Genomic DNA, 25,856 nt, shown 5'->3' with positions numbered 1-25,856 from the left:
AACAAAGGAAGAATAAATGTACGAGTTTATTTTCAAATTACTTCATTTGTCAATTTATACTACAGAAAATACTACGTTAAAAGATACATTAGCGGTGAAAGTGACTTTGATGACGTAAACTAGACACATACATTTTCGATACTATTACTGAAGTGACAGTTGGTTGAGTTGTTATTTTGCTACTTGTCAAGTGGCTACCGAGCAAGGCGTTTATTAAATCACCTATAAAGAAATAAAACGTAGAAAGTTTGCAGCATTTTTTAGTAATAATTATATCTTTATGTTATAGATAAGAGCGAGATAAATTTCCCAGAGAACGAGCCAAATACCTGCGCCGCTTTATTGATTTTTTCATCCCTTGCCACTCCTCTACGGAATTAAACGCGCACAATTACAGATTCTAACACTGACAGTTGTCTACAACGGGGCGCTAATTACGCTAACCACGTTTCTGACTTCGAGGCTCGCAGAGACCTACCTGCGTAGGTGTGGGAGAGCAACGATTTCTATGAATAAAGGTGGTACGCACCGACGAGATGTGTCCGTGTGTGCGTGCGCACGCGTACGTGTGTCAGGTGGTGACTGTCGCTTCAGGAACAACGTTGTAGAGGGCAAAGGCCGGGGGACGCAGCGGGTGAAGTGTGGTGAGGGTTGAGAGAGGATGTAGCAAGAGATGCTGGTAGAGAGGAAGAAACAGGAGGTGGAGAGATGTACGTGTGTGGTCGTTAGTTTATACACGTGTATAAGTGCGTGATATTGTCTATTCGTACGAGCGAGCGAGGCGATGCGAATGCGTGTTGGTGTTTTTACCTTACTTCGGGAATATGTCAGGGAAGGGCAGGGAATGATGTGTTACCCGGGGAAAAAGAAGATGTAAGAGAAGATGCGTCAACATGGATGTGAGATTACAGATGCCACGTTCGGGATTTCGAGCTCCGTGAAGACGTCACATCCATTTAAATGTCATTGCGTGGAATTGACAGGGTCTATGGGGGTCTTTCCATTTATCATTTGATGACACGTGGCAATATCTTTCGGTGTTACATTTATTATGCAAATATATCGTCTAGATTTTGATAAATAAATTTCTCGTAAAGCTACATTGCAAGAGAATTCTTCCTTGTTTTATAAATTTCTTAGCTGAAATAATATGACACTATTTAAATATTGAATAATCAACTTTTTTTCTGATATTTCTCTTTGAATGAATATACTTCTTTGTATTCTTTTAAAAAGCCTTTTAAGAATACTGTGTTGTGTTAATTTATTTTGACACTTTTACCGATATATTTTCATGTTCTCATTATTAGCAATAGAGATATCATTATTAATACTAGAGTAAGGAAATATTGGAAAAAGCTGAATGATTATCAGAAAATTATTTGAGTTATAAGAGATGAAACTAAACTGTAATGTTCATGCAAATACGAGTTATTTTATCAGAATTCATAAGTAAATCCATTACTTTATTTACAACTTGTATTCTCTTCTTCTAGTTACGTTACTGGACTCACCCGCACACAACTATATCATATTTGTCTGTATATCACACTCGTGCACACCATGTCCGTGTACACAATATACATGACAAGAGCAAGCAGGAGGGAAAGAGAGAAGGAAAGCTCGACAGTCGGTGGGAGTCCGAGGCAGCGGATGCAGTAGTGATGGCGGCTGCGTTGGATGTTTAGCCTGGGCAGGCCAGGTCGAAGGAGAGAAGGAGGCGGACGAGGCAGGTGGGAGAGAAAGAGAGAGGAAGAGAGAGAGAGTGAAAGAGAAAGAGCCAAAGTCGGAATGGAAAGACAGCCAGGTTGCTCGACGAGGTGGCAGGGGTGAGGGGTGGTGAGGCAGGGAACGGCTTAGCCTGGCGCTGCCTCGATCGTAGCCACGAGTGGAGTGTTGAGAGAGCAACCGAGAGTCCCGTTGGCCCTGGTGGTCACCCGCACCGGGTGAGGCGTCATGAAAGCGCGCCAGTCGACCGAGTGTACCTACGGCTGTACGAAAGCAAGCTGAACGCTTCGCTTGCTCTCCCGATTCTTTCTCACCGACGTCGCGCACCTCCATCCAATTTCGGAATTCGACATTGACACACGCGGAGACCTCTCAGGGACTTGTCCAGGTGTTCATCGAGATCTCGGAATGACAGAGATGATAGGCAGATTGGTAGCAGTTTTACTGATGAGCGAGATCGCGAGTTTGACGGATGTTGTTTCTCTTCTCGTTAAAAAGTCATGATTTAGGGCGGTGAAGGTGAAGCACGGTCAGTGTCCTTGACGTTCAACGATTGATTGATATCTCTCGGAAGAAAGACTCACTTTGTGGAGAAATATAGAAAGTTGGTGTGTTGTTTTACGGTGCTTATTTGAAATCCGGGTCTTTTGATTCATGTTCCATGACGATGCGCGCGTATGTATCCTTCTCCGATTTAAATAAAAGTCTAGGGAGCGGCAAGGACAATGGCATCGAAATAATGCACAGATGCGTGCTTCTTTGTTGAGCAAGATCGAGCATTTGTATTCGACATTTCTCATTTCTCATGGGGATTCCTGGCGGATCATTCAAGATAATTTCGTGTCATTGACTTGACGTTTCACGCGATAGATGTTCTCGAGTAATGTCTTGCACGTGAGCTGCGGTAGAATAACGGAAGGAAGTTTCTTCTCTAACTGGACGTATGAAATAGCAGAACAATTTAATCTGCTCATAATCCGGGCATAACTTAAATTCCGTGTCACATTTCCATGTCGTGTTCGGTATGTTTGAACTCGTAACATTTCTCTTCAGTGACTTAGATGAAGCGGTTTCAAGATACAAGATACATGTTGGCTAGATATATGTACAAGTATGATATACAAAAGACTAGTTAAAAATTGCAGTTAAAAATCACAACGTCAAATGACAATTAAACACAATAATACGAAAACAAGGAACGTCGGAGTAGTAAATATAAAGAGAAATCGTTTGGACCGACCCTTTTTTGGCCAAAATCACGCGTTTCCGATCACCGAGCAATCTCACGGCTATTTCCAATGTTTTGTGAAGCTTGCTTCGTTACCTCATTGTTGTCACATTGACCGCGCCAAAGGGTGCCACCCCTGCAGTTCGTTATTCCGTTCCGCACATTGGAGTACTCCAATTGCAAAATAACGAGGGAGGAAAGTAATCCAGTTCTGAAATAAGTCGATATCGCGTTTCATTTTGTGAATAGATGCCAACAAAAAGAAGATGCAGAAGAAAAAACTGAATAAATAAATATATAAATAGAAATATATATATATAGCACAATAGTGCGATTTTTACGAGAAAACGAGTAATTCTATAATTATTTCTTCGATTCAACTCTTGCTGCATATGTTAATATATTATAAGATTTCTTTACGTCACTTCAAGGATAACGCGAGGGAAAACAAAGTTGTTTGATCTTTAATGAGCGAAGGAACCGGTATTCCGCTGAACAACATGAAGAAAGGCAGAATGAAAAGATACGATACACGTAAGAGGTAAAGTAAAGGCAGCTATTCTTGGCTAATATAATTATAGCAATTGCTGATATATCTTTTCAACATTAGATAAAATGTCAAAATGTACAGAGAAGTTTCAGAGAATTTCAGCAAGAGTGCTGAAATGAAAATATGAAAATTAATATATAAAAATATATTATCTATCTATAATGTATCAATTACTGTCTGCTTTTTAAAAATTATTTTACACGAAGAAAACGCGATAATCAAAAATTCAGCAAGAAGCATTCCACATAGATTGATACATAGTTAAAAAATAAAGAAATTAATATACACAACGCAGCCGAACCGCTTGAATTTGGTACAAGAATTCTGCGATTAGCATGTCGAGGCGGAATTTAGTGAAGAGTAAGCGCTAAGATACAGGAAACCGATTTATTTCGATCCGTTAAAAATTTACATAACACTCCGGGACATCTGACATAGTGAATGTGCCGGATTCGAGTGGGGAGAGGAGGGGAAGGAGGAGGAGAATCCAAGGACTGAAAGCGGCGACTTTGGAGGTTCCCGCATCAACTGAATCATTGTTTCGGACTCGTGATAACGCATGTAGCTTCAGTCAGTTAGAAGACTCGATGCCACGCGGTTCGCCGGCTGATATGGCAGCCGTTGTTCCTACCATCGCGATCCCTCGGCTTCTCCATCATCGTCGCCGTTACTACGTCCGAGACCGGCGTAGCTGTCAAACGACCGAACAGGTGTTACCGCGAGGTGCCCGGAGTGGGATACGCGATTTCTTGTGATACCACACGCGCGGCGCGACTACGAAGGAGTGAGTCCCAGTGAGTCGTCGATCGATCGATGTGACACGCACATTCCTCGCGCATTCCTCGTTACTTAATCGGAAGTGTATTCGTGGGAGTTAATTACGTCAAGTGTCAGTGAGTGTCCCAAGGTGAGGTGGACCAAGAACAATTGTTCCAGGAAGAGATAAGGATTTTGGAATTAATTCATATTTATCAAACATGACGTGCCGCAAAGTCTCCTGTCCACAACCGATTTCCAAATTCAGCGGCATCCTCCTGCTGTCGCTGATTCTTTTGACCGAGGTGAGTATTAATTACATGGATCTAGGATTCGCGGATAGAGTCGTTTTATGCTAGAGGTGTGGGTATTAACGAAGGACGCGTAAAATGCATTATGAAGATTGACATATTAATCGTAAAAAAGCAATGTTAATTTGCTTTTACTTATAGATATATAAAAAAATAATATTATTTATTTTTAACTCAAATGTTTTCATTAATTTTTTGCCTCTCTATATAAATGATAAAATAATCATAAATGGCCAATTTTGTAATTTATTAAGCCAATAATTTTATTACCACTTGCATTTTTAATAACTTATCAAGTTTATAAATTTTACAACTGTTTTATTACTTAAATCATCGCTTATCTATGCCAATTCACTTAAAATTTGTCGGTGTTTTTGGATTTCATTAAACTTTTATTCTTACTATCTCTAGCAAGGGCGTGGAATGGCTAGACAATGATCTCGATCTAGGACATTTCTCTCTGGAATGTTTTTTTTACATTGAAATGCGCGTACATTAAAGCACTCTTGAGACAAACACATCTAGAAGCATAAACTTGCAAATTTAAATTTGTGATGTAGATATGCTAATCAAGCTTAGCGAGCTGAATAAACAGCACATAAATAAAAGTCGAGATTTTTTTTTAGGGATTTTTATTACGTATAACTATAATTATATTCATATATTAACGATATCAAATATATAAATACGATTTTGATGTGATATTTTGGTTTGATAAGATTTAAACATCAGCGTCGCGTCCGATTTTATTTATTTATTAATGAAATTTTTTTTTGAAAGAAGAGATTACGAATCTCAGTATATCGGGAAGTAGTATTGAACGTATAATTTCAATACTAGAAAATTATGTGCTCCTGTGACATACTGGAGTCAGAGTTTGAGTTGTGGTCAACCGATTGGTGAAGGGGAACGCGACCGACATCCAGTCTTCTTTGCTCGATCGAATCGTGTCTGGACATTGCGAAACTCGCCTGACTTTCTCAACTGCGAATACGTTGCTTTGAATGCCGATGTCTGTTGACTTCTGTATCTGTCTATGAATATTCAGTGTGTTAGTGTCATTAGAATAAATCTATGTCACTTACAAATGTATTTTTAAGCAGAAATTCCATTTAAAAATAATTAAATTTTCAATGATTAATATTTCTAAATTAATATTTGGTTATTATTTATTATTTAAACGTTTTTTTTTAAATTCAGATCTTCGTTATGCAACATTTCGTGAAACCTCATCTGAATCAGCATTTCTTTATACATCAATCGCGCGCACGTAATAAAAAATTATAGAGAACTTTTTTATACGAACAAAATATATGATAATAATGTTTCAATATTCGAAAAAGATTTTAATATTTATTCACGCATGACAAATTCAGTCGGATACCAGAGAGCTGGCAAATTAAAGCGCTTTAGATTGAAAATTGCGTTTGCCGTAGATATATAATCAAACAGATTGGTTTGCTGACATCATTTGCCGATAGTTAGACTGCGAATTGCGAGATTTCCCTCTCTTTCGAGAAGGAGAAGGGAGCGCGAAGGAAATCTGCCTTTCCGGGTAATTTAAATATTTAACACACTACAGAGTGCAAGGATTACATAGACATATGATTACATAAACGAGTTTTTTTTTATTATCTTCTCATGGAGCTAATGATTTTGTTATACGACAATCAGATGGGAGCAACGTGCATTACAGGAGCATTATTCTCGCAAAACAATACGCGGAAGTGATAATCACACAACTTAATTTGTCTGTATAAAAAGTTAATTTTTTTATGACTCGCTATTAGAGATTTATGGTAACGTTATGATAATATCAAACAATTTATTTTAAATTTCTGTTACTATCTTACCATAGTATCTTAAAGACTACGGTAAAATTTCGAAGAATATACATATGTAAAGAAAGAGATAAAAAGAAATTGTTCCAGTAATGCACCACATGCTTCTTTAACCACGCTTTCTGCGCTAATTTAGAGCCGATTTTTTCTTGGTAAAAATGTCGAGACATTATTAGCCTCTGTGTAATTAGTGAGAGAAAATAAAGAGACGTTTTTGAATTAATTATAAATTTCAAGAACATAAATACATGTGATAATTTTTAGTTAATCTAAGCTAAATTTAATAAAATTTTAATTTAATTTTTAAGGCTTAATTTAAAATCATATACAATGTTAATGTAAGAGATTGGAAAATTATGATAAATTATGAATTTTTCGACATTTTTTTTAACAGAAATCAATTTTTTAACAAAAAAATGAATTAAAAACATTACAATTGAAAAAAACATTTAATTTGATTTTTGGTCTGAATATATTATCGAATTTTCGAAATTATTTCATATTTTGTCAACAGATATAATATATCCTTTTCAGTATAAATGCAAATCTAATTTTATTTCAAATATAGCAGTCACAGATGCTTGCGCATTTTTGGCGTGAAAGAATAGTAGCATTCTTTAAAGATGATAATATTTAGAGGGAGCTCGTAAGAAAGGGGAAGTAGTTGGATTACGGTTTATCGACCAAAGGAAAGTTTTGTTGGCGAAAGTACGTTACTACCCAACGAAGCTCGTAATAGACAAAATGGACTGTCTGAATGTTTCATGCTCGAAAGAAAGCCAACGCCCATTTCAACGACCCTTATATGATGCTATTGTATACGCAAAATCGATTTTACGTCAATTTCTTCATCATAAAACATTCTCTGCAATCTTAAAAATCAAAATTAATTGTAACTTGTCATTAACTTTGGCGTATTAAATCAATCGCAATGATATTATTATTATTGGATAAATGTTACGATCTCTTTGCAAAACTAATTGAACATTTGAATTTTGACGAAGCATGAGAACGTCCAGCTTTAATTATATCTTTAATTATACATTATGGAAAGTATATACATATATGCATAAATCATTAATGTAATATGTTTAATTAGTGCTTTATTTGATCATAGAGAGTGAGTGGAGCAAAGTGATAATTAACCGTAGAGGAGATGCGTTGTAATTAATATCATACATGTGCATTTCGAATATCAAAATTAATAAGAGCATAAAGTTTGTTATTCGAAAACATTTCTAATTTGGTAAACTGAATAATTAAATAAAAAAGATAAACCAGTAATGTTAAGTTTTACGCTAAATTAAAACTTGATTATTTTTGCAAAAATGTAAAGGTTACTTTATTCAGAGAAACTTTCAGTGTACATTTTTTGAAAATATAATATTAAAGCATTTAATTTTATAAAATTAAGGTTCTTGCCAATTAATTTGTCTCTTAAATAGCACAAAATTTTATAATACAATGTAAATCAAAAATTGTATAAATATATAAAAGAAAGTTACAATAAAAAGTTGATGAAATTTATAGTAGGTTTCGCAACACTTCCGGTTTCGCACGTGCTCGGCTTTCTGTTCTGTAAATCCGCTCACTCTCTGCGGGGGTGTCTTTACATATTTTTGCAATACGGCCAAGTACACCGGATGTTCGTTTTGTTTTACATCACTTATCCTTCACAAAATTTGTATTTGTCACCATTTTTTGTGAACCAGGATAAAAGATTTTCTAAATTATTAGATAAGATGATAATTTCCATTATACTTATACATATATAAAATATCATTTGTTTGTTTTGCAAATAAATAAATTTATCTGCATGTATTCGAATAAGCTCTTCATTTTTTTATTTAATTATTTTATATTTGCAAATAAGATCTGTGTAGTTTATAAAAAAGTAGAAATTACTAATAATTAATGCTAATCGGATAATCCTTATTAGATAATATAATGATTTGGTCGTATATCATATTTTGATTGGATTTTTTTCTCTTTTTCGCATTTTCTAAGAGGGGGATAGAACCGTGACATTATTGGCCCAGAATTCGAGGCTCATGACCGCGCTATATTAAGCTCTTACTACGGAGACCTTATTCGCCGAATGCCTCGCAAATAGACGGCGTCGTCACTTTTAAGTCGAGCGTTACGCTACACATGCGATAAGTTAGGTTGACAAGTTAGCATATCGTTAGTTAGACCAAAGACGAACAAAAATATTGCCTCTAGTAGTTTCTTTATAATTGAGATTCTCTCTCTCTCTCTCTTCATGAGCTTGTGGTGAAGTCAGCTTTATTCGAATGCTTTATTTGAATTTCGAATAGGTATGTAACTGTCGAATATTTTTTTCATTAAGAAAATGCGATGAAAGTATATATTATCAGTTTAAATATTATAAAAAAGAAAAGAAAATATATATGCTTTTTTTTCTTCACAAGAACTTCATACATATTTGATTATATGTAAATAAGATTAATCGGAATAAAAACAGCGCCATTCGAAGTACTTGTACTATATGAATCGCTAAACAATTTAAATAACAGATTATTGGAATATCGAAGAGGCAGCTATAGGCAGTCGATTAGCAATGCAACATTTATTCTTGCAATCGAGTGTACGCAATCTCTGTACGCTCTGCGCACGTTATTAAATATAGATGAATTTTGTAAGTATTGATTATTAATTTCTAATAAATGTAGCATTTATTAATTCTAAATAAATATAGCACTTATTAATTAATTAAATACATATAGCACTTATAAATATATATTTTAAATAATAAGATTATAAAAAAATATAATAAAATATGTAAATTAATAATGATAAAATAATTAATTAATTAAATACATATAGCATTCATAAATATATATTTTAAATAATACGATTATAAAAAATATAAAAAAATATGTAAATTAATAATGATAAAATAATGATTTAATTTATTGAAAATTATAATATTTACATCCACACATTTTTTTCGCAGTATTGTATGAATGGTAGACCAAATATAGTAAGTTTAATAGTTCTTTTTATTCTGTTATGGATACGACGTACCGGAAACGGTGTCTCGCAAAGGCAAGAACCGGTCGCACGTGGTTGCTCTGTTGAGTGTCAAACGACTTCGGTGAATCGTTCATCCGGATGCATCCAAGTATATCCTGGACTAGCCTGGGAAGATACCGGCTGCACGCCGGTGACGAAAATAAAGCAGACGGGAGAAATAAATCACTATTCGCTCGTCTGAGCAGCATCCGAAGTCTCGTAAGCTTCAATCGCGTTAAACTGTGGCGAATGACGTAAAAAATTAAATTCAAGAAGCGAAATTTTTACACGAGCGAAATATACATATTATAATCCGCAGATTACGCATGATAAAATACTTTTGACAAAAATATAGATATAATGAAATTATTATTACTTGAAAAAACACACTTTTTTTTAAATTTCAATATAAACTTGTCACACTTAGTTTGTCTATATGAAAGTGCGTGATGGAAGAGAAAATATTCCCACTTTAATTTCGAAGTAGAAAGAATTGAGACGATTTATTTCAATCTGCACGAGATCTTTTGAACTTCGTGGCAAATTCGCCATGTTTCTCTCTGCGGTGCATTGTCTTCTGCAAGTAAACATCCGCAATTTTACTCATCCGCTTAATATCCGTCTTCCCGCATGTTGTGCCGAGTAATAAAAGATCTGAAGTAAAAGATAAAAATAAAAACGGTGATGGTGCACCACGTGCGCGGTTTCCTGACGCCGTTGGAAGTAAAAGAAGAGGAACAGCTTGTGGTGATTTTTTTGGGACATCCCCCGATACACCCCTCTTCGTCCCGGACGCATTCGCGCGCGTACGCTTGAAGTTTTGCCTTCACTTTCTCGTGCCTTCTCTTTCTTTCGATTGCATCCGTCCAACGATTGTTTGGATAAATCGTACATCGCGCTTTTGAAAGAAAAAAAAGTACTATATTGACGTCATCCCATACTGTCTACGGCATCGTTTTACGCACGTTCAAGGATCGCGTCTTAATTAAAGCGCGTCGTATCTTGCATCCTGCTTCATCCTCTTGATTAATTCTACACGCGCCGATGTCTAGTAGTCTACGATTTATATGAGAAATTCCCAAGTTATTTACCTCGCTGCAAAGATAAATGATGTCTATACTCTATACGCAATTAATTCTGTGCCGCGTGGATCTCTTATTGTATTTGAATTGAATTTTCATGATATACAGGGAAACTAATAATTATATAGTTATATCGGCAATTATTCTGTAGAATGCAAATTAATTAACCTTGGTTTTATATTGATTATACGGATAAAAGAAGCTGGAACAGCATATCTCATACTGCTTTAAATTTTGTTAATTATTGAGTGGCAAATATAAAATTCTTAAAAGTACTTGGATTGATATATTAAAAATAATTAATCGAGAATAGTTTTGTTAAATTATTTCTCTATAACATTTTAATTATTATTCTGTTTTCAAAACAATGATTTCGTTCTGCGACAACAAAAAATGAATTTACTAGAAATAGAATATTATAATTTTGCAGTAAATTAAATTTGCTTTGTTTGTAATTTTCTAATTGATTTAACAAGATTTTTAATTATCAGTTAGTAGATCTATAGTATCGAATAATTAGTAATTGTAATAAAATTTGATCGCATGAAATGTGCGATAATAACAACAAATTCGTCATAGCAAATGTTCCTCAATTCTTGGTATAAATATGTTTACTTGATGATTAAAGAACCGGTTTCTTTGAAACAACATTTAGCTTTGATGTACATTAATGCATTGTATAATACATTCCGTATTTGACAGAAATATCGAGAAGACAGAAAATACAGTCGTAGGAATTTTTATTCCTAGGCAAAAAAGATTCGTGTAATTGTTTTCGACATATAGTTCAATTATTGTATTGATGAATTAATTAAAATATTTTTAAGCTAACTTGCAAGACCATTGATACGTTCTCGCGCTATGTATGTATATGACAACAAATGTTTCATAAAGCATATAATTAAATTATATTACATTTATAAGTGTGGTTGATAAATGACTTTGTTGAATTATCGACGCGGTCGCATACTAAATATTAATGATATATCCTTTGATAATTAAAACTAGAATTTTACATATCGTGATACAATTGAGTCTTCTCATGTATTATTAAATTATTCGTGGAACTTTACATAATTTGATTTTCTCAATTTAAAAGAACTTCTTCTATAAAGGAATTATTTTTAGACGTTTCACAATCTGACCTTTAAAAACTTGTAGATCTATGTTCAATAAACATTAGGATAATTAAAAATGCAGATTACGTCCAAAAAATGTTGATTTTTCACGGAAATTTTTAATATCCTTGTAAAATGTACTAATTAGTTTCAATTTATGGTCAACAATTTATGGGAACTTGAACATAATATCTTGAAAAATACGGCGATATAAAAGTTTGACGATAATTGATTTTAATAATAGTAATTGTGTCCAATTGTGTCACGATAATGCGGGTATTTATTAATTTGATAATAGTGCTGTGTTTTAAAGCATTTTGTCAGTAAATTTTCACACACATTTTTAAAATTTGCAAATTTCTATTATTTGAATTTTATGAAATTTAAAAAGGCTATAAGAATATTTTAATTGAAGGAAATTCACCAATTGCAATAATTATTACATTTTTCAACATAACAAACAGACTCATCAGAAAATATTTGTCCCTGATTTTACAAGTATAAAATAAGTATAAAATTTTAAAATCTTATAATGGTTTATAGTGTTTCCATTGAAACGTTAAACGCCAAACTGTCTGCTTGCTTGCTTTAAGAGAATCATCATGTAATTGCGCGAATGATGACGTAAGCCTTAATTGCGCAAAGTTAAAAGTTGCGCGATAAATGCGTTACGGACAGCCGAGGAATAGCGCGCGTTTTATGTTCAAATGAGTTTGCAACGCACTTTACAGTGAAATATATTCCTTTCTCGATTGTGAATGCATTGGAATTTTATTTCGATAGATTGATGCCATATATAGCGCGGTATCTTTTATGATAAATTATTATTATATAATCAAAATTTTCAAAATTTAGAATATTTTTTTAAGCACCTTTTTATAGCGTCCTTCGGAGACGCTTTCATTTTATCTGGTTTTATTTAAAAATTTCGCTTTATTGTCTTACAGTGTTATTACAATAGCTGCTTTCAAAATAAAATGAACGTATAAACCACACTTTCTTCGCGGCCCAACCAGCTATACATGCTGTAAGAAAAACAAGCATATTAATTTCCGTTCTTAAGATATCTCTGTGAAATTCTTAATATGCAGCTTTCGAATTGCGTGGCGAATTCAATCAATAGAATTTTAGGAAAAACGCGTACTCTTTTCTTCGCAAACTGCAATTATATTAATATAAATAAATTTGAAAATTATATTATTGTTCCGTGAAATGTACATTATTTAACTTTAAAGACTTTCGCTTCGGAAATGGAAATGCCTGACGGGCAACGTAACCATCATCTACAGTGTCTGTATCTTGGATTACGCAATCATCAATCATTTCTCGCGCAGGTAATGCTTTTTTATAGTGGGGACTGCGCGAAGATTTGAATTATCTTTGAGAAGTTGAAGCAAACATCCGGTAAGCAGAAAGATCATTAAGTGCACGCAGATCTTATCTAGGTTCATACTACAGTGTATCGAATATATTAATAGAGCGTCAGATGCATCATTGTTATTATAAAAAATACATCGATTATCAGAATGAAGATGGAATTATACAAATGTCGTTTTTATTGGAAATCGCGCCTTCATACGCTGTTAACTTTTGTGCTAACAACGTGACCGAGAGAGCGTTGAATAACTAAGTGACTGACGATGAAATCTGTCAGCAGCGCTGATTTATAGATAAATGCGATTGTTTCGTTATATAATTGATGAATTTGACAAATCGCAATTGTTGTTTTGCATTGATTATTTTTCATTGTGCGATGGTGTTGGAACATATTAATAGTCGTAGATAAGTCAGAGGTAGTATATTTTGTCAATGGAATTCCATTACCTTTCAAGAATAATCAAACGATACTCTTATCTGTACATAATTATTTTATCGCAAATTATTTTAAATAATTACCATATTTATTGCTTATGTATTTTTGATAAAAGATCTAAAAAACAAAACAGAAGAAAAGAATACATTTCGCGATGTATGTGAAGATAATATTTATATACATATGTAAAAATATGATGCGATTGACATATCATTTATTTTGTGTTATTATGTATTAATAGCTTATTTTCAATCTATAATTGTAAGTACATGTCCGACAATTTCTTGCTGACAGGCAATTTGCAATTGTTAATTATCGCTCAATGATATAACATACATCGCTATATATTTTTTATTGGATATTTTACGAGAATATAAAAATCAACAAATTGACGCGTAGCAATTATTAAAACACGGATGAGCTTGTTGAGCGACGATGAATATTTTTCAATTTCTTTTTAACGCGGAAAATATTTTTACAATCGGTCCCACAGCTTTCTTATTATTCTTGCAAAAAATGTCAAAGCGATCTCTCAGCAATTAATGAGGCGTTGCATTGCGCTCGATATGGCACGTCGCACTTATCGCTTTTTTCAAAAGAAAAATCGTCTGATCGCATTATTATAAAATACATGGTTCTTATGTACGTGACATATTGCTCGTTGCGGATGATATTATTTCGCTTTGCAGGAACACATCTTTCGCTGCAAGACCTATACTCGAAACATCCGATGCCTGATATTTTTACCGTTTTATGAGACGCTATATCCGGCGAAAGAAGTATTTCCGTTGTCATACGTTATCCACGAAGAAATAGTAGTATTGAAAACAGGTTACGGAGTGATAACTAAGCTTAAATAATGTTATCGCTGCTCAAAATACCGTTATAAACTCTTCGTTAATGAGAGTTCTTCGACGTACGTAATCGAGTATTAAGAATTCGTTCCACATTTGCAATGTTAATATTGAAACTGTAAAAAGGTAGATAAATAAAAGATATTCCAGAGATGAAAAATCTGAGACTCTCATCTTCACTATCCCGTTGTCATTATTCACGTTGTGGAAATATGATGACGAATGAGAGATTTTAACGCCTCGCAATTCCGACAGAGATCCCTGTTTAACAGTCACGTCGTTTCCGATTCTCGTAGCTTCAACGATGCATCGGTGGAAATTGCCAATTGATAATTCCGTTTCAAATTACGCGATAATTGCATTACCCATCATTAATGATCGCACTTTTTTCCGCTGTTTCTGCAAATTCCGAAACTACCATTTCAGTGCCACGCTTCGTGAATAACGCGGATATCGTAACAGGATGATCACGTGACAGGTTTTACACGCTGCAAAAATTATATAATATAATCGGGCAAAAAGGGGAGAAAAAAAGAGAGAGAGAGAGAGAGAAAGAGCGAGAGAGTCGGATTAAAATGTTAATGCAACGTCCGGTTGTAAATTTGCAACTTTAATCGCCGCAAGAAACATGGAGGATATATGGTATGTGGGTCAATTCATGGTCGATCAAAAGTAGGCGTACAATTCACATCCGCGAGATTACTAACCGAACAAGCACAATGAAATATCCGCAGCGCGTTTGGAAACACAGTTCCGTCCGGGAAAATTAGTGCTCGAAATATCTCGATGATCGAACTGTTCGAGCACCTTGATGGCGCAATTCGTTCGATTCCATTTTGTCCGAGTTTTAAAATATATGTGTATTTAAACTGCAAATTGGTGTAAATCTCTTGGCAAATGACGGTCGATAACGGCGAGGAACGTTCGTCACGCGAGACGTGCATGACGTCAGCCTGGCGATTATCTAAGAGCAACGTGTATTTCATTATTACCGTAGATTTATCTTGCCGTTATTTAATTACCCGACTTATTAGCTAAATTAAAGGGCACCCGTTTAATTAATCAAGCGCTATTAATTATCGTGAATAGGCGCGTGCGTCGTTATTCTAAACACATTTCTTCAAATAATGAGAAAGATAACTTTGGCAATACTTGATATGGCAAATAATATAATTCGATAAAATAGGTATTATCATGAAACATGTGTGGATAATTTCGAAAGCAATGGTATTGTTTGAATATATTTATAATAAATTGTACATGAAAATAGTGAATGCGATTAAAAGAGAGAAAAGAAAGATTACCATACACGAATCGAACAAGGTCGTGCAACAGGTTTTGCAAGGGGTAAAGATGATGAAGCACGCGAACTACTTAGAATCTTTCAAGTGCACACTCGTAAACGAGTTTCTTTCTTCATTCTCGTTGTACGAATAAAGTGATCGCCGGACCTACAATGTGTTTTGAATCTTTCGGAATATGCCTACAATAGAATATACAGGGACAAAGTGGTAGCACTCTTTATATTTTATTTGTTTACATATTGTATCGTAGAATCATTTTCTGCAGAGAATCTTTCCTACTATTTGCATACTTGCATAAAATATATCTTACACAATTATAAAAAGAAATGTGAAAAATAATTACAAACTTGTTTGGATTTAAAAATAATCTTGATTTACATAATATTAAAATATTTATTATTAAAAATTATAAAAAGATTAAGAAATATAATCTCAAATTAAAGTCTAGTAAAGAAAAATTCTAAATTTATTATCGAATATATAAGATGTATGTATTAAAATATAAAAATTAATACAATTTCAAAAAAAGTAATCAAAGTTTAATGTTTCTCGTGTTATCTAGTCTAATAAAATCGAAAGAAGCTAATCAACAAAGGTTTAAAATATTTGCCATATTCTTGTAGTTCGTACTGCAATTTCATTTTTAAGACACTATAAAACAACTTCTCTTTATTTCTCTCGCGAGACATTTATTTTGCTCCCAACGTTGTTTGTTTGTTGGAGTTTTTTCTCTGAGACCAGCTTGCTCGTTTTTCCTATTCTATGCACGATCACGTCTCACTTATTTACGGATTCGAAACTCGTCCGTGAACCAGAATGCGTTCCGTGTATTTGTACCTTTGGTCCTGTCTCTTGAATTCAGGGAGACAAAGGGAATATTGGATTCCTGTCGTGCTACGTCGACCAAACAGCTTGTCGTCGTAGCTAATGCACGAGACGAAATTTACAACGAGAATTTATCTCGCCTAGCTTGGCATAAAAAAAAAGTGGAGCCGAGAAATATATATAGCAGAAATGTATCTCTTATCTTTATTCCATCCTATATCCTTCTCGCGCATAAACAATTGGTCGGAGAAAGAGAGAGGATTTTAATAGTAACTTTTCAAGAGAAGGAAATGACGATAAAGATAATGCACGATACCGAATAATGTGTGATGACGGATGTAGTCCTCCAATTCCGATGTCGGCATAATGCACCGGATAGAGAATACTCATGATTCATTACGATACACTGCTCATTTTATTAAAATCGATATTTTAATGTAATCTTACGTTCAATGAAATAATATGATGTAATGATATCATATTGACATTTTCATATAATTCCTATGATTATACTGATATTTTCAAATGATTAATCGGTATTCAAGAAAAAAGGCATTTTTTCCGGTTACATCCGAAACAACCCGTAATTTGAGTATTCATGGGATGAGCTGTACACACATGATCCGCTTGGTGCGTGCTAAAAAAAAGAGGCAAAACCCGTTGGATACTCTAATAACAGGATACTAAGGCGGATACGAAAGGGTGACGAGCGGTACGCATTACAAAGTGTCACGGACGCGTCGCTGATGGAGTGTCACGGACACGCGTCACTTCCACATTTCTACCTACCTACTTCCACGCATGTTGGACGCAAACGAAAACTGTTCGAGGTCGGAACCGCGCGAGACGCGTGACAACGGTCAACCGGAAGTGACGGGCGCTACTCGCGATCGAGAGCTGGATGCTACTTTCTTTTTACTTTCAAGATCTTAACCAGGAGCGATAAGATTCAAACGCTCGTCGTCATACATGAGAAGATGAAGCTTTCCAGTGGAAACGTGCGTTGGAAAAAATGAGAAATTATATTAAAATTGTAGCCATGTACGAGGAAACTTTAATATATTTTCAGAACAAACCGACCAGGATACTGATAAGAGAGAACGCGGTTTTTCCTTCTCGTAATAATAATTTGGAATGAACTGCAGCTGCTCATCCAACGTTGTTTCATGACGAACAGCTGTCTATGATGGAATGTGAGTCGTGCCAGCCACGATGCTTCACATTGCGAGATCGCGTACCACATGACGGGAGTTTTAGTTACATCCGTACATATTATCTCTTTTTTTTTCTCTCTCGAATGACGTAGATCTACGGGTCTCTCGCTTGTATTTGCGTCTGACTCGTATCGGATCTCGAAGATGGATTTGTTTTTTCAAGCGATAATCCAACGTAATGTTTTTTATAATACTGTTAATATTGTACAGGGGTTCCTTTTGTGGAGTAATTTAATTGTGGAGTAATTTTGCTAAAAATTCAAAGATACTATTTTTTATCATAAATGATAAATTTTCGACTGCTGGAATCTTGCATCGCTTTTCCCATATTTTTAATCATCGCCAGCGTGTGCGCAGATATATAATTTCAATTAATTACGAATTATATTTGCTTTCTTCTCAGTATTTCAAAATAAAAGAAATATTTCGCACCAGCTACGCATTTTCTGATTTTTCTTTCCAAGCTCGTCGGCGAACTATTCAGACCTTCTTTGTACAATTAGAAGTTTTTGTCGTCGTTCATGCGACAATGGGCATGAGGGATAAGCTTGCCGTGAGGGATAGAATCGAGAGAAGTGAAGGGAAGGTGGAAAAAGAGACATTGCGATAGACGAAGATAGAGCGAGGATCAATATGCATCTCACACTGTCACGAGCGAATAGGAGAAGTGATTTCGTCTCTCTAGCTTCTAAAATGAATGTCGAGAGATTCATTGTATTGTTACCGGTAATCAAAATAATCATCTAATATATCAATATTAAACTCTCGTATTAAAATAATTAATTAAATTAAACATCAAATTATATTATTAATAGTCAAATAATTGTTTCTTTTAAATTTTTACGTTTATATTAAATCCTAAAAGTCAATTTTCGTTTTGTTTTATTATAAATAAATATTATAATTGCTCTCCTGACAGTTGTAACTGAAATTTGATTAATCGCCTGGGATCATCCTGTCATATCGTTTTTTATATTCGATGTGCAGTACAAGATTAATTTCCCATCGAATATATTTGGGATTTAAACTGTGCATAGGACAGTCCATATTCAATAAAAAATGCTTATATTCGTATATTTAAGAAGAAATATAGCTGGATATGTATTTCCCTACGAATGGAATTATTGAATATTGAATATGCCCGTATATCAAACATTGTTCGCAGTAATTCCCCCATCAACACGTCAACGGCAGTGTTATAGATTCGCATCTTTCCCACGTCTCTGGGAACGCGCTGTTTCCCAGTGTGTATATATGCACATACTGTATGTCCGCGGTTTATTCATAACTACGAATATAGTGTATATCCATTTCGAATCAACGTACCGTTTGTTTCCCATAAACAACTGCCTTTCAATCTTTTGCACTCAGTTGAAGCATTTCAGAGCTATCAACTTCTCGCTGAAGATTTTATGTTTATGCAAATATTATTATATTATAAACATTATTTAAAAATTGAAACATAATTTATTTACAAAAAAATTGATATGTTGATCAGCTTGAAAAGCTATAAAAAATTTTTATACGAAAAATGATTTAATGAATTTTGAAATTGTGTTTTATTGTTTAAAAAAATAAAAGTAACGATATAAGATTTCGAAGGATCATTCATTCGCAAGTTAATAGCCAATATTTTATAATGGAGAAAGCGAAACGTTGAACGGAGAGATTGTTAAACGCTGTCCACAAAACCTAGAGCATATCGTGGGAACCAAGATATCGTGCAAAAACATATTACGTCGAATTAAATAATCATTATTATATGATAGAATAGGCAAGTTCTTTACCATTATCGATATTACTTTACGTAAACGAAAATAAAGATAGACAGGAATTGAACGCGATAAGTGATAATTTGCGAGCTTAATCTTTTTCAACCTCTCGATCATCTGTAAGGATACCAGAACCTTGAAATCCAAGATATACTGCTCATTTATAACGGGTCCTTACCGAGGTTGACTCACGGATCATGCTTACAATATTACGTGGCAAGATCGTGTAAAAATACACAAGCATTGAAACGAATTTGAAATTCAGCATTGTTGTATGAAACAGTTAGGCGTACGCATATTCTTATAAAATCACATCTTTGCATAGAAATATACTACATAATTTGATTTTACTCAAGCTTCTAGTATACTCATTAATACGATTAATTATTTATCAAAGTTTATAATAAATATAATAAATTAATAAGTCTTTTTCTAATAGAATAAAAATTTATTGTTTTTTTTTGCTACCATATATTTAATTTATTTGTTTGCTAAAACAAAATATTATATATAAAAAATGTATTTCATTAATAATAGAATAGAGATCAATTTATAGTTATTAAAATAATTCGCAAATTCAGTATAAATTATTCTCGGCAAATAACATAGTTTATATTTTTAACAAGCGTCTTCCCGTACTATTTACATACAATAACTGAAATGAAATTCGCTACAATAGCACGATATATTGTACACGCTAGCTTCTTGTCTGTATGTTAAATACATATTATTCTAATGCAAATGTAGCTGCAGAGTTAATAATTACGATACGATACACACGTGCGAATTAATGCAATCCCTATGTGTTTCGCCGCAGGTCACATACTCGGCTGATCTCGCGATCGAGATACCAGGCAATCTAAGCCAGGGTGGTTCCTGGTATCGTTTGGATTACAGCCCAAACGTCGGCTCTCCACCGCCAAATACCACTATAGCCGCCACCGAGATCGGTGATGTCATAAAGTTTAAAGACGGCCTGCCCGGGACGAGATATGAATATTGGTTGTACTATAGCAATAGTACTCTTCACGACTGGCTGACATGGACCGCCTCGATTACGACACGTACGTGATTCGATATTGTTGAGCGATGATTATTTTTAATAACGCATTTTTTAACGATACTCTTTTATGATAGATATGGACGATTCTCGTTTTTTTCGCTATTTTTGAATTAAATAGTATTTTATGTCTAAAAGTGCAATTTATTTTATTAAATTAATGACTGGAAAACACGCAATAAGCAGATTCTTATGACGAGAGATCAATTAAAATACAATTTTCTTCTCTCAATAGCGCCCGATCCACCTTCGAACTTGACGGTATCGGTGCGAAATGGGAAAACCGCGATCGTATATTGGTCCCCTCCGGTCCAAGGGAATTATTCCGGTTTCCGGTTGCGGACGCAGAGCTTCAGCGACACCGGAAATCCCAAGACCAGCGTCATCCCAGTCGATTCGGTGCCGTATACACTCCGAGATCTTACACCCGGTGCCACGTACTCGCTTCAGCTCTTCACCGTGCTGGACGCCAAGGAGAGCGTCGCTTACACCAGCAGGAACTTTACGACAAGTATGTATAATTGATAGAATAATACCTAAGTAAGTTTTTTTTCGCGTCTTGTGTAAAATCGTGTTGCATCGAATTTTTTGTAGAACCGAATACTCCGGGAAAGTTTATCGTCTGGTTCAGGAACGAAACGACGCTGCTGGTGCTATGGCAGCCGCCTTATCCTGCCGGAATATATACGCACTACAAAGTTAGTATAGATCCACCGGACGCCATAGAATCTGTTCTCTATGTAGAGAAGGAGGGCGAGCCGCCTGGTCCTGCACAGGCAGCTTTCAAAGGACTCGTTCCAGGTCAGCTGTTTGCTATCACGTAATTACACGCGCTGAACACTATCGGATATGCCAAATAAACGAGATTGTATGTAAATTACATAAGCGAATTTCAAGAGACACTATTGTATTGTGCCGTGAGAAATTAATTTTGACAAAAATAGGAACTGTGTAGTTGTGTGTGTTTTTTAAGTTGCAATGTTATTACAAAATATTTATACACACGCATTGAAATTGAATCGACCTTATTGTTTCCTTTTTCTGGATATGCGAAGCGGAACTGTTTCAAATAGAATCGCGGAGAAAGTATTCGCTTGCAATTAAATAGAGCAGTTCATGAATTCCAAGACGAGTGAATTGTACAATTGTATTAATATTTATTTTTTTTTCTAAAAAAAAGGAATTTTTTCAAAAATCTATTTAAAAGATCTTAAGCAAGTCTGTCAAGGAAAATTTCATACGTTAGAGAACTTAATCTATATTCATTATATAAGACAAATAATTACAAAAATATTAATTTCGGTCTAATTAAGTTGTTTATAGAACGTATCGTTTTCTACGCTTATGCTTTAATTCACTTGATTATACAAGTATAACGGCATTTGTTATCACAACTGTTATCTGCGGTATTTCTTAGAAAGCTAATTGTGTAATAGAAAAATAACTTGTATCTTATAAGAATTCGAAGTAATGACTACTAGTGTGACAAACTACTTGACTCTTAAAGTTTAAATCAAATCAATGCAAATATCTCGTTAATTTATAACCATGCATTTTTCTAATTTGCAAATATGTTTTACGTAATAAAATAACTTTCAAATTAATTTTAGATATCAACTCAAAGTGATCGTCTATCCTATGCATTAAATATTTAATAAAATCAATTGTAGAGATATTTGGAACAAATACACAGATCTTGAAAAAACAGAATTATTTAATTTAAAGCTTGTCACAAATAAAATATTAATTATTGGTGAGATCCAAAACAAAAATGCAATATGTTGCGATATTGAATTATAATTAATATTTAAATATAAATTGATACATCATTTACAAAAACAGGAGGAAAAAATTGCATTGCTCTTCTAAATTGTCTTCATATTACAGGTAGAGCGTACAACATTTCCGTGCATACTGTATCCGAGGATGAAACGTCCGCGCCCACCACAGCTCAGTATCGTACAGTGCCGTTGCGTCCCCTCAATGTGACCTTTGACAAATCTTCCATAACGTCGACTTCCTTCCGCATGTTTTGGAATCCGCCCAACGGAACTTCCGAGTTTGACAAGTATCAAATATCCCTCGGCAGTAATCGGAGGCTCGCGCCTGTCACGCGAAATCGGGACGACGAGAACAGATGGGAGTTCAAGGATTTGGAGCCTGGCAAGACGTATCAAGTGGTCGTGAAAACAGTTTCTGGCAAGGTCACCAGTTGGCCGGCCAGCGGAGATGTCACTCTAAGTATGTTTTCTTCTTCGCAAGCATTGCTTCTTAATTTAGCGCCCGCTAAAACCAATACGCTTTTCTCGTGATTATTTTAAGTAGACGGTTTCTTGATTTTTTTTTGTATTTTTAGAACCACTACCTGTTCACGATCTTAGAGCAGTGATCGATGAGAAAACTGGTATGGTGGAGGTTTCCTGGAGTCCGGAGAATTCCAGTACACAAGATAGTTATAAGTTACAATATCACGAAGTGGAAACGACGATTGGTGGCGATAGTAATACTTTGACGACTGATAAAACAAAGGTTTTATAAATTATTGAATAAAATAATCCCTTAGTCATTGCCTAATTCGTGTCAATCGCATTGTTTTGTTTTATTCTTCTGACATAATTGTTAAATCTACAGGTTACTCTGGAAGCTCTACTGCCAGGAAGAAATTACTCCATAATAGTGCAAGCAATTAGCAATAAAGTCGAATCAAACGAAACCGTCCTGTACCAAGCGACGCGTCCAGCCAGTCCTGTGATCGAAGATCTGAAGCCTATTGAAAAGGGTTTGAACATTTCCTGGAAGAGCGATGTCAATTCCAAGCAGGAGAAATTTGAAGTAACCCACAACAGAAACGACACCGGAGAAAGTGCGACTACTCTGACTACAGAATCGCATATAGTTTTAGAAGATCTTTATCCTGGTGCAGCATACGAAGTCAAAGTCTTTGCTATTAGTCATGGACTTCGGAGCGAGCCGCATGATTATATGCAAGCTGTCCGTAAGTAATAATCATTTTCTAGATTCGTTAGATTTTATCTTTCATTTAGTATCAATTGCACAAGTTTTTCTGATCTACCAATCATTTATTGGATTATTTTTCAGTACCTTATCCACCGAAGAATCTCAGTATCGAGAAAGTCACGAGCAATACTGTTGTCGTGCATTGGGAAGCTCCAACGAACTCAATATTTACCGAATACTCCATTAGATACCGTACAGAAGACGATCCTAGGTGGGTCAAACTCCCAAGCGTTCGTGATACGGAAGCGGAAGTCGCGGACATGACACCCGGCGAGAGGTATACTATACAAATCAACACTGTCAGTTATGGCGTCGAAAGTCTGTATCCGTTGCAAGTGAATCACACAGTCAGTAAGTACAATTTTTCAATAATAGTTAGTGTTTCTAAATAATTAACAGCGCGATTTCACTTTTAAATAAATTTTCGTATCATTTTAGGACCCAATCCAGTTTTAAATATCACGCCAGTCATCGACTCTACCAATGTAACTCTCGAATGGCCGAGACCAGAAGGTCGTATCGAGACCTATGTCATAAGATGGTGGCCAGTCAAGAATCCAGAGGACTCTAGATCGAAGAATGTCAGCGAGAAGAATGTATCCGACATCAGTTTTGAGGGACAAATCAGAAAGATCTTGATGAGCGACCTAATGCCTGGAGTACAGTACTTCTTCGTCGTCTACACGATGTCTTACGATCTAGTTAGCGACATTAGTAATTTAACTACACGAACGAGTGAGTGCATTGCTTTCTCCGTTATTATCAGTGACGAGTCTGTTATTTTTCGCAAATTATTTGACAGCTCATTAACGAATTTCGCCTGGATATTAATAGACGTCTTTGTTTTCCTTTATTACTAATCTTGCCCGCTTCGTCTGCTTTTCTGTTCTGTCATGTCATATTCATCTGTCAAAATTTTTTATTGTCCGGTTTGACAATCTCATCTGAAAGCTGACAATGAGCGATTAAATGATCATAGTACGCCGATTCACAACTAGGCAAACAAAAACAAGACTTTGAAATTTAGTGCCGCTGATCCAGTCCGAGGTCGTCGTAGTGGTCGATCGGGATCAACCGGGGTCGTTGACGTTGCGATACACGCCGACACCGATACAGTCTTCGAAGTTTGATCTCTACCGATTCAGGATTAGCGATGACGATAATACCACGAAAGAGCGTATGGTAGATGACACTGACACCAAGATTACATTTGTTGGATTAACACCTGGCAAATTGTATAATGTGACCGTTTGGACAGTAAGCGATAATGTAGAGAGCAAACCTCTCTTTCGGCAAGACCGACTCTGTGAGTATCAGTAATACAGTTTGATTATGATGATAATTCCTTCTAGAAAATGTTAATTCTGCGATTTTTACTGAATTCATGAGTGATCCATGAACGCTACGTCTAAATTGTTTAAAATCAGGGGATTAAATTTCTAATATTTTTGTATCTAACATAATTTAGTTTGCAAACATTTCACTTAGAAGCATGGTATTGTATCTTTTTTCTTGAGATATTATTTATATATTTTATATTATAATACATGATATATATGATATAACATTATTTTACATATGCACTATAAAAGATTCCAGTAAAGAAATTAAATAAGAATAATATCTTTAATATTTTATTTTTTATATTGATAGTTTTTTTAAATATTACTTTATATATTGATTGATATATTATTTGTATAATAATTCTAACTCTAAAGGGATATAGTAAATTTAATTATTCATACACATTTATTTATATTAGTTTATATATTTATATTTATTTAGTATTTTTCTACTAAAGATATATTTATTCACACTAATAAAATATTTTAATTTTCTTTTAATTTTAGACAAAAACAATTTAATATTCTTATATTATAAAACTTTTTTATTAATTAATTTTTAAGAAAATAAATATGATTTTTAGATCCCGAACCGGTCACTGCAATCCACGCGATTGATGTGAATGATACGAGGATCACGTTGACCTGGGACAGCCCGCACGGAGAGTATGATACTTTTGAAGTACAATACATAAACACAGAAGGGAACTACATCCAAAATATAACTTCGGACAACACGATTACCATCTTCGATTTGAAACCGCATAGAAATTATACATTCACGCTGGTTGTACGTTCGGGTACAGAATCTTCTAACTTGAGAATCTCAAATCCGCTCAGCGCCAGTTTCACTACTAGCGAATCGTATCCAGGAAAAGTGGAGAAGTTTCATCCTATCGACATTCAACCGAGTGATATCAACTTCGTCTGGTCTCTACCCAGTCAGGAACAAAATGGCATCATTAGAAAATTTAGCATCACTTACAGCTTAGAGGTAAGATTC

The 25,856-nt window shown here is 34.7% G+C and overlaps 1 protein-coding gene and 1 long non-coding RNA gene across 7 annotated transcripts in view; one reads left to right on the top strand and one right to left on the bottom strand.

Annotated features, from left to right (window-relative positions):
- Nucleotides 1-13: 13 nt before the first annotated feature.
- On the bottom strand, nt 14-1,074 carry LOC145960762 (uncharacterized). The gene is made up of 2 exons (XR_014435455.1): nt 330-1,074; nt 14-222 (listed from the first exon to the last, which is right to left on the bottom strand). It is a non-coding gene; the product is annotated as an uncharacterized LOC145960762 (long non-coding RNA).
- Nucleotides 480-25,856, top strand: part of Ptp10d (Protein tyrosine phosphatase 10D) — a 34,786-nt gene continuing 9,409 nt past the window's right edge. The window contains exons 1-12 of one of the 6 annotated variants that reach the window (XM_083080444.1): nt 482-710; nt 1,497-4,567; nt 20,250-20,496; nt 20,728-21,003; nt 21,087-21,293; nt 22,380-22,733; nt 22,849-23,021; nt 23,124-23,487; nt 23,592-23,861; nt 23,949-24,245; nt 24,538-24,816; nt 25,438-25,847. In XM_083080444.1, the coding sequence (XP_082936570.1) occupies nt 4,484-4,567; nt 20,250-20,496; nt 20,728-21,003; nt 21,087-21,293; nt 22,380-22,733; nt 22,849-23,021; nt 23,124-23,487; nt 23,592-23,861; nt 23,949-24,245; nt 24,538-24,816; nt 25,438-25,847 (2,961 nt within the window). In that variant the 5' untranslated portion in view covers nt 482-710; nt 1,497-4,483. Of the gene's footprint in view, nt 1,038-1,496; nt 4,568-20,249; nt 20,497-20,727; nt 21,004-21,086; nt 21,294-22,379; nt 22,734-22,848; nt 23,022-23,123; nt 23,488-23,591; nt 23,862-23,948; nt 24,246-24,537; nt 24,817-25,437; nt 25,848-25,856 lie in introns of all 6 variants that reach the window. The other 5 variants (XM_083080445.1, XM_083080447.1, XM_083080446.1 and 2 more) reach the window with 5 other exon arrangements.

The sequence above is a fragment of the Camponotus vicinus genome, unplaced genomic scaffold, assembly GCF_025532165.1.
Source record: "Camponotus vicinus isolate PSW18456_S1 unplaced genomic scaffold, iyCamVici1.0 SCAF_10, whole genome shotgun sequence".
Lineage (NCBI taxonomy): Eukaryota > Metazoa > Arthropoda > Insecta > Hymenoptera > Formicidae > Camponotus > Camponotus vicinus.
The sequence above is the reverse complement of the archived record's forward strand: the minus strand, read 5'-3'. Positions and strand labels throughout refer to the sequence as shown.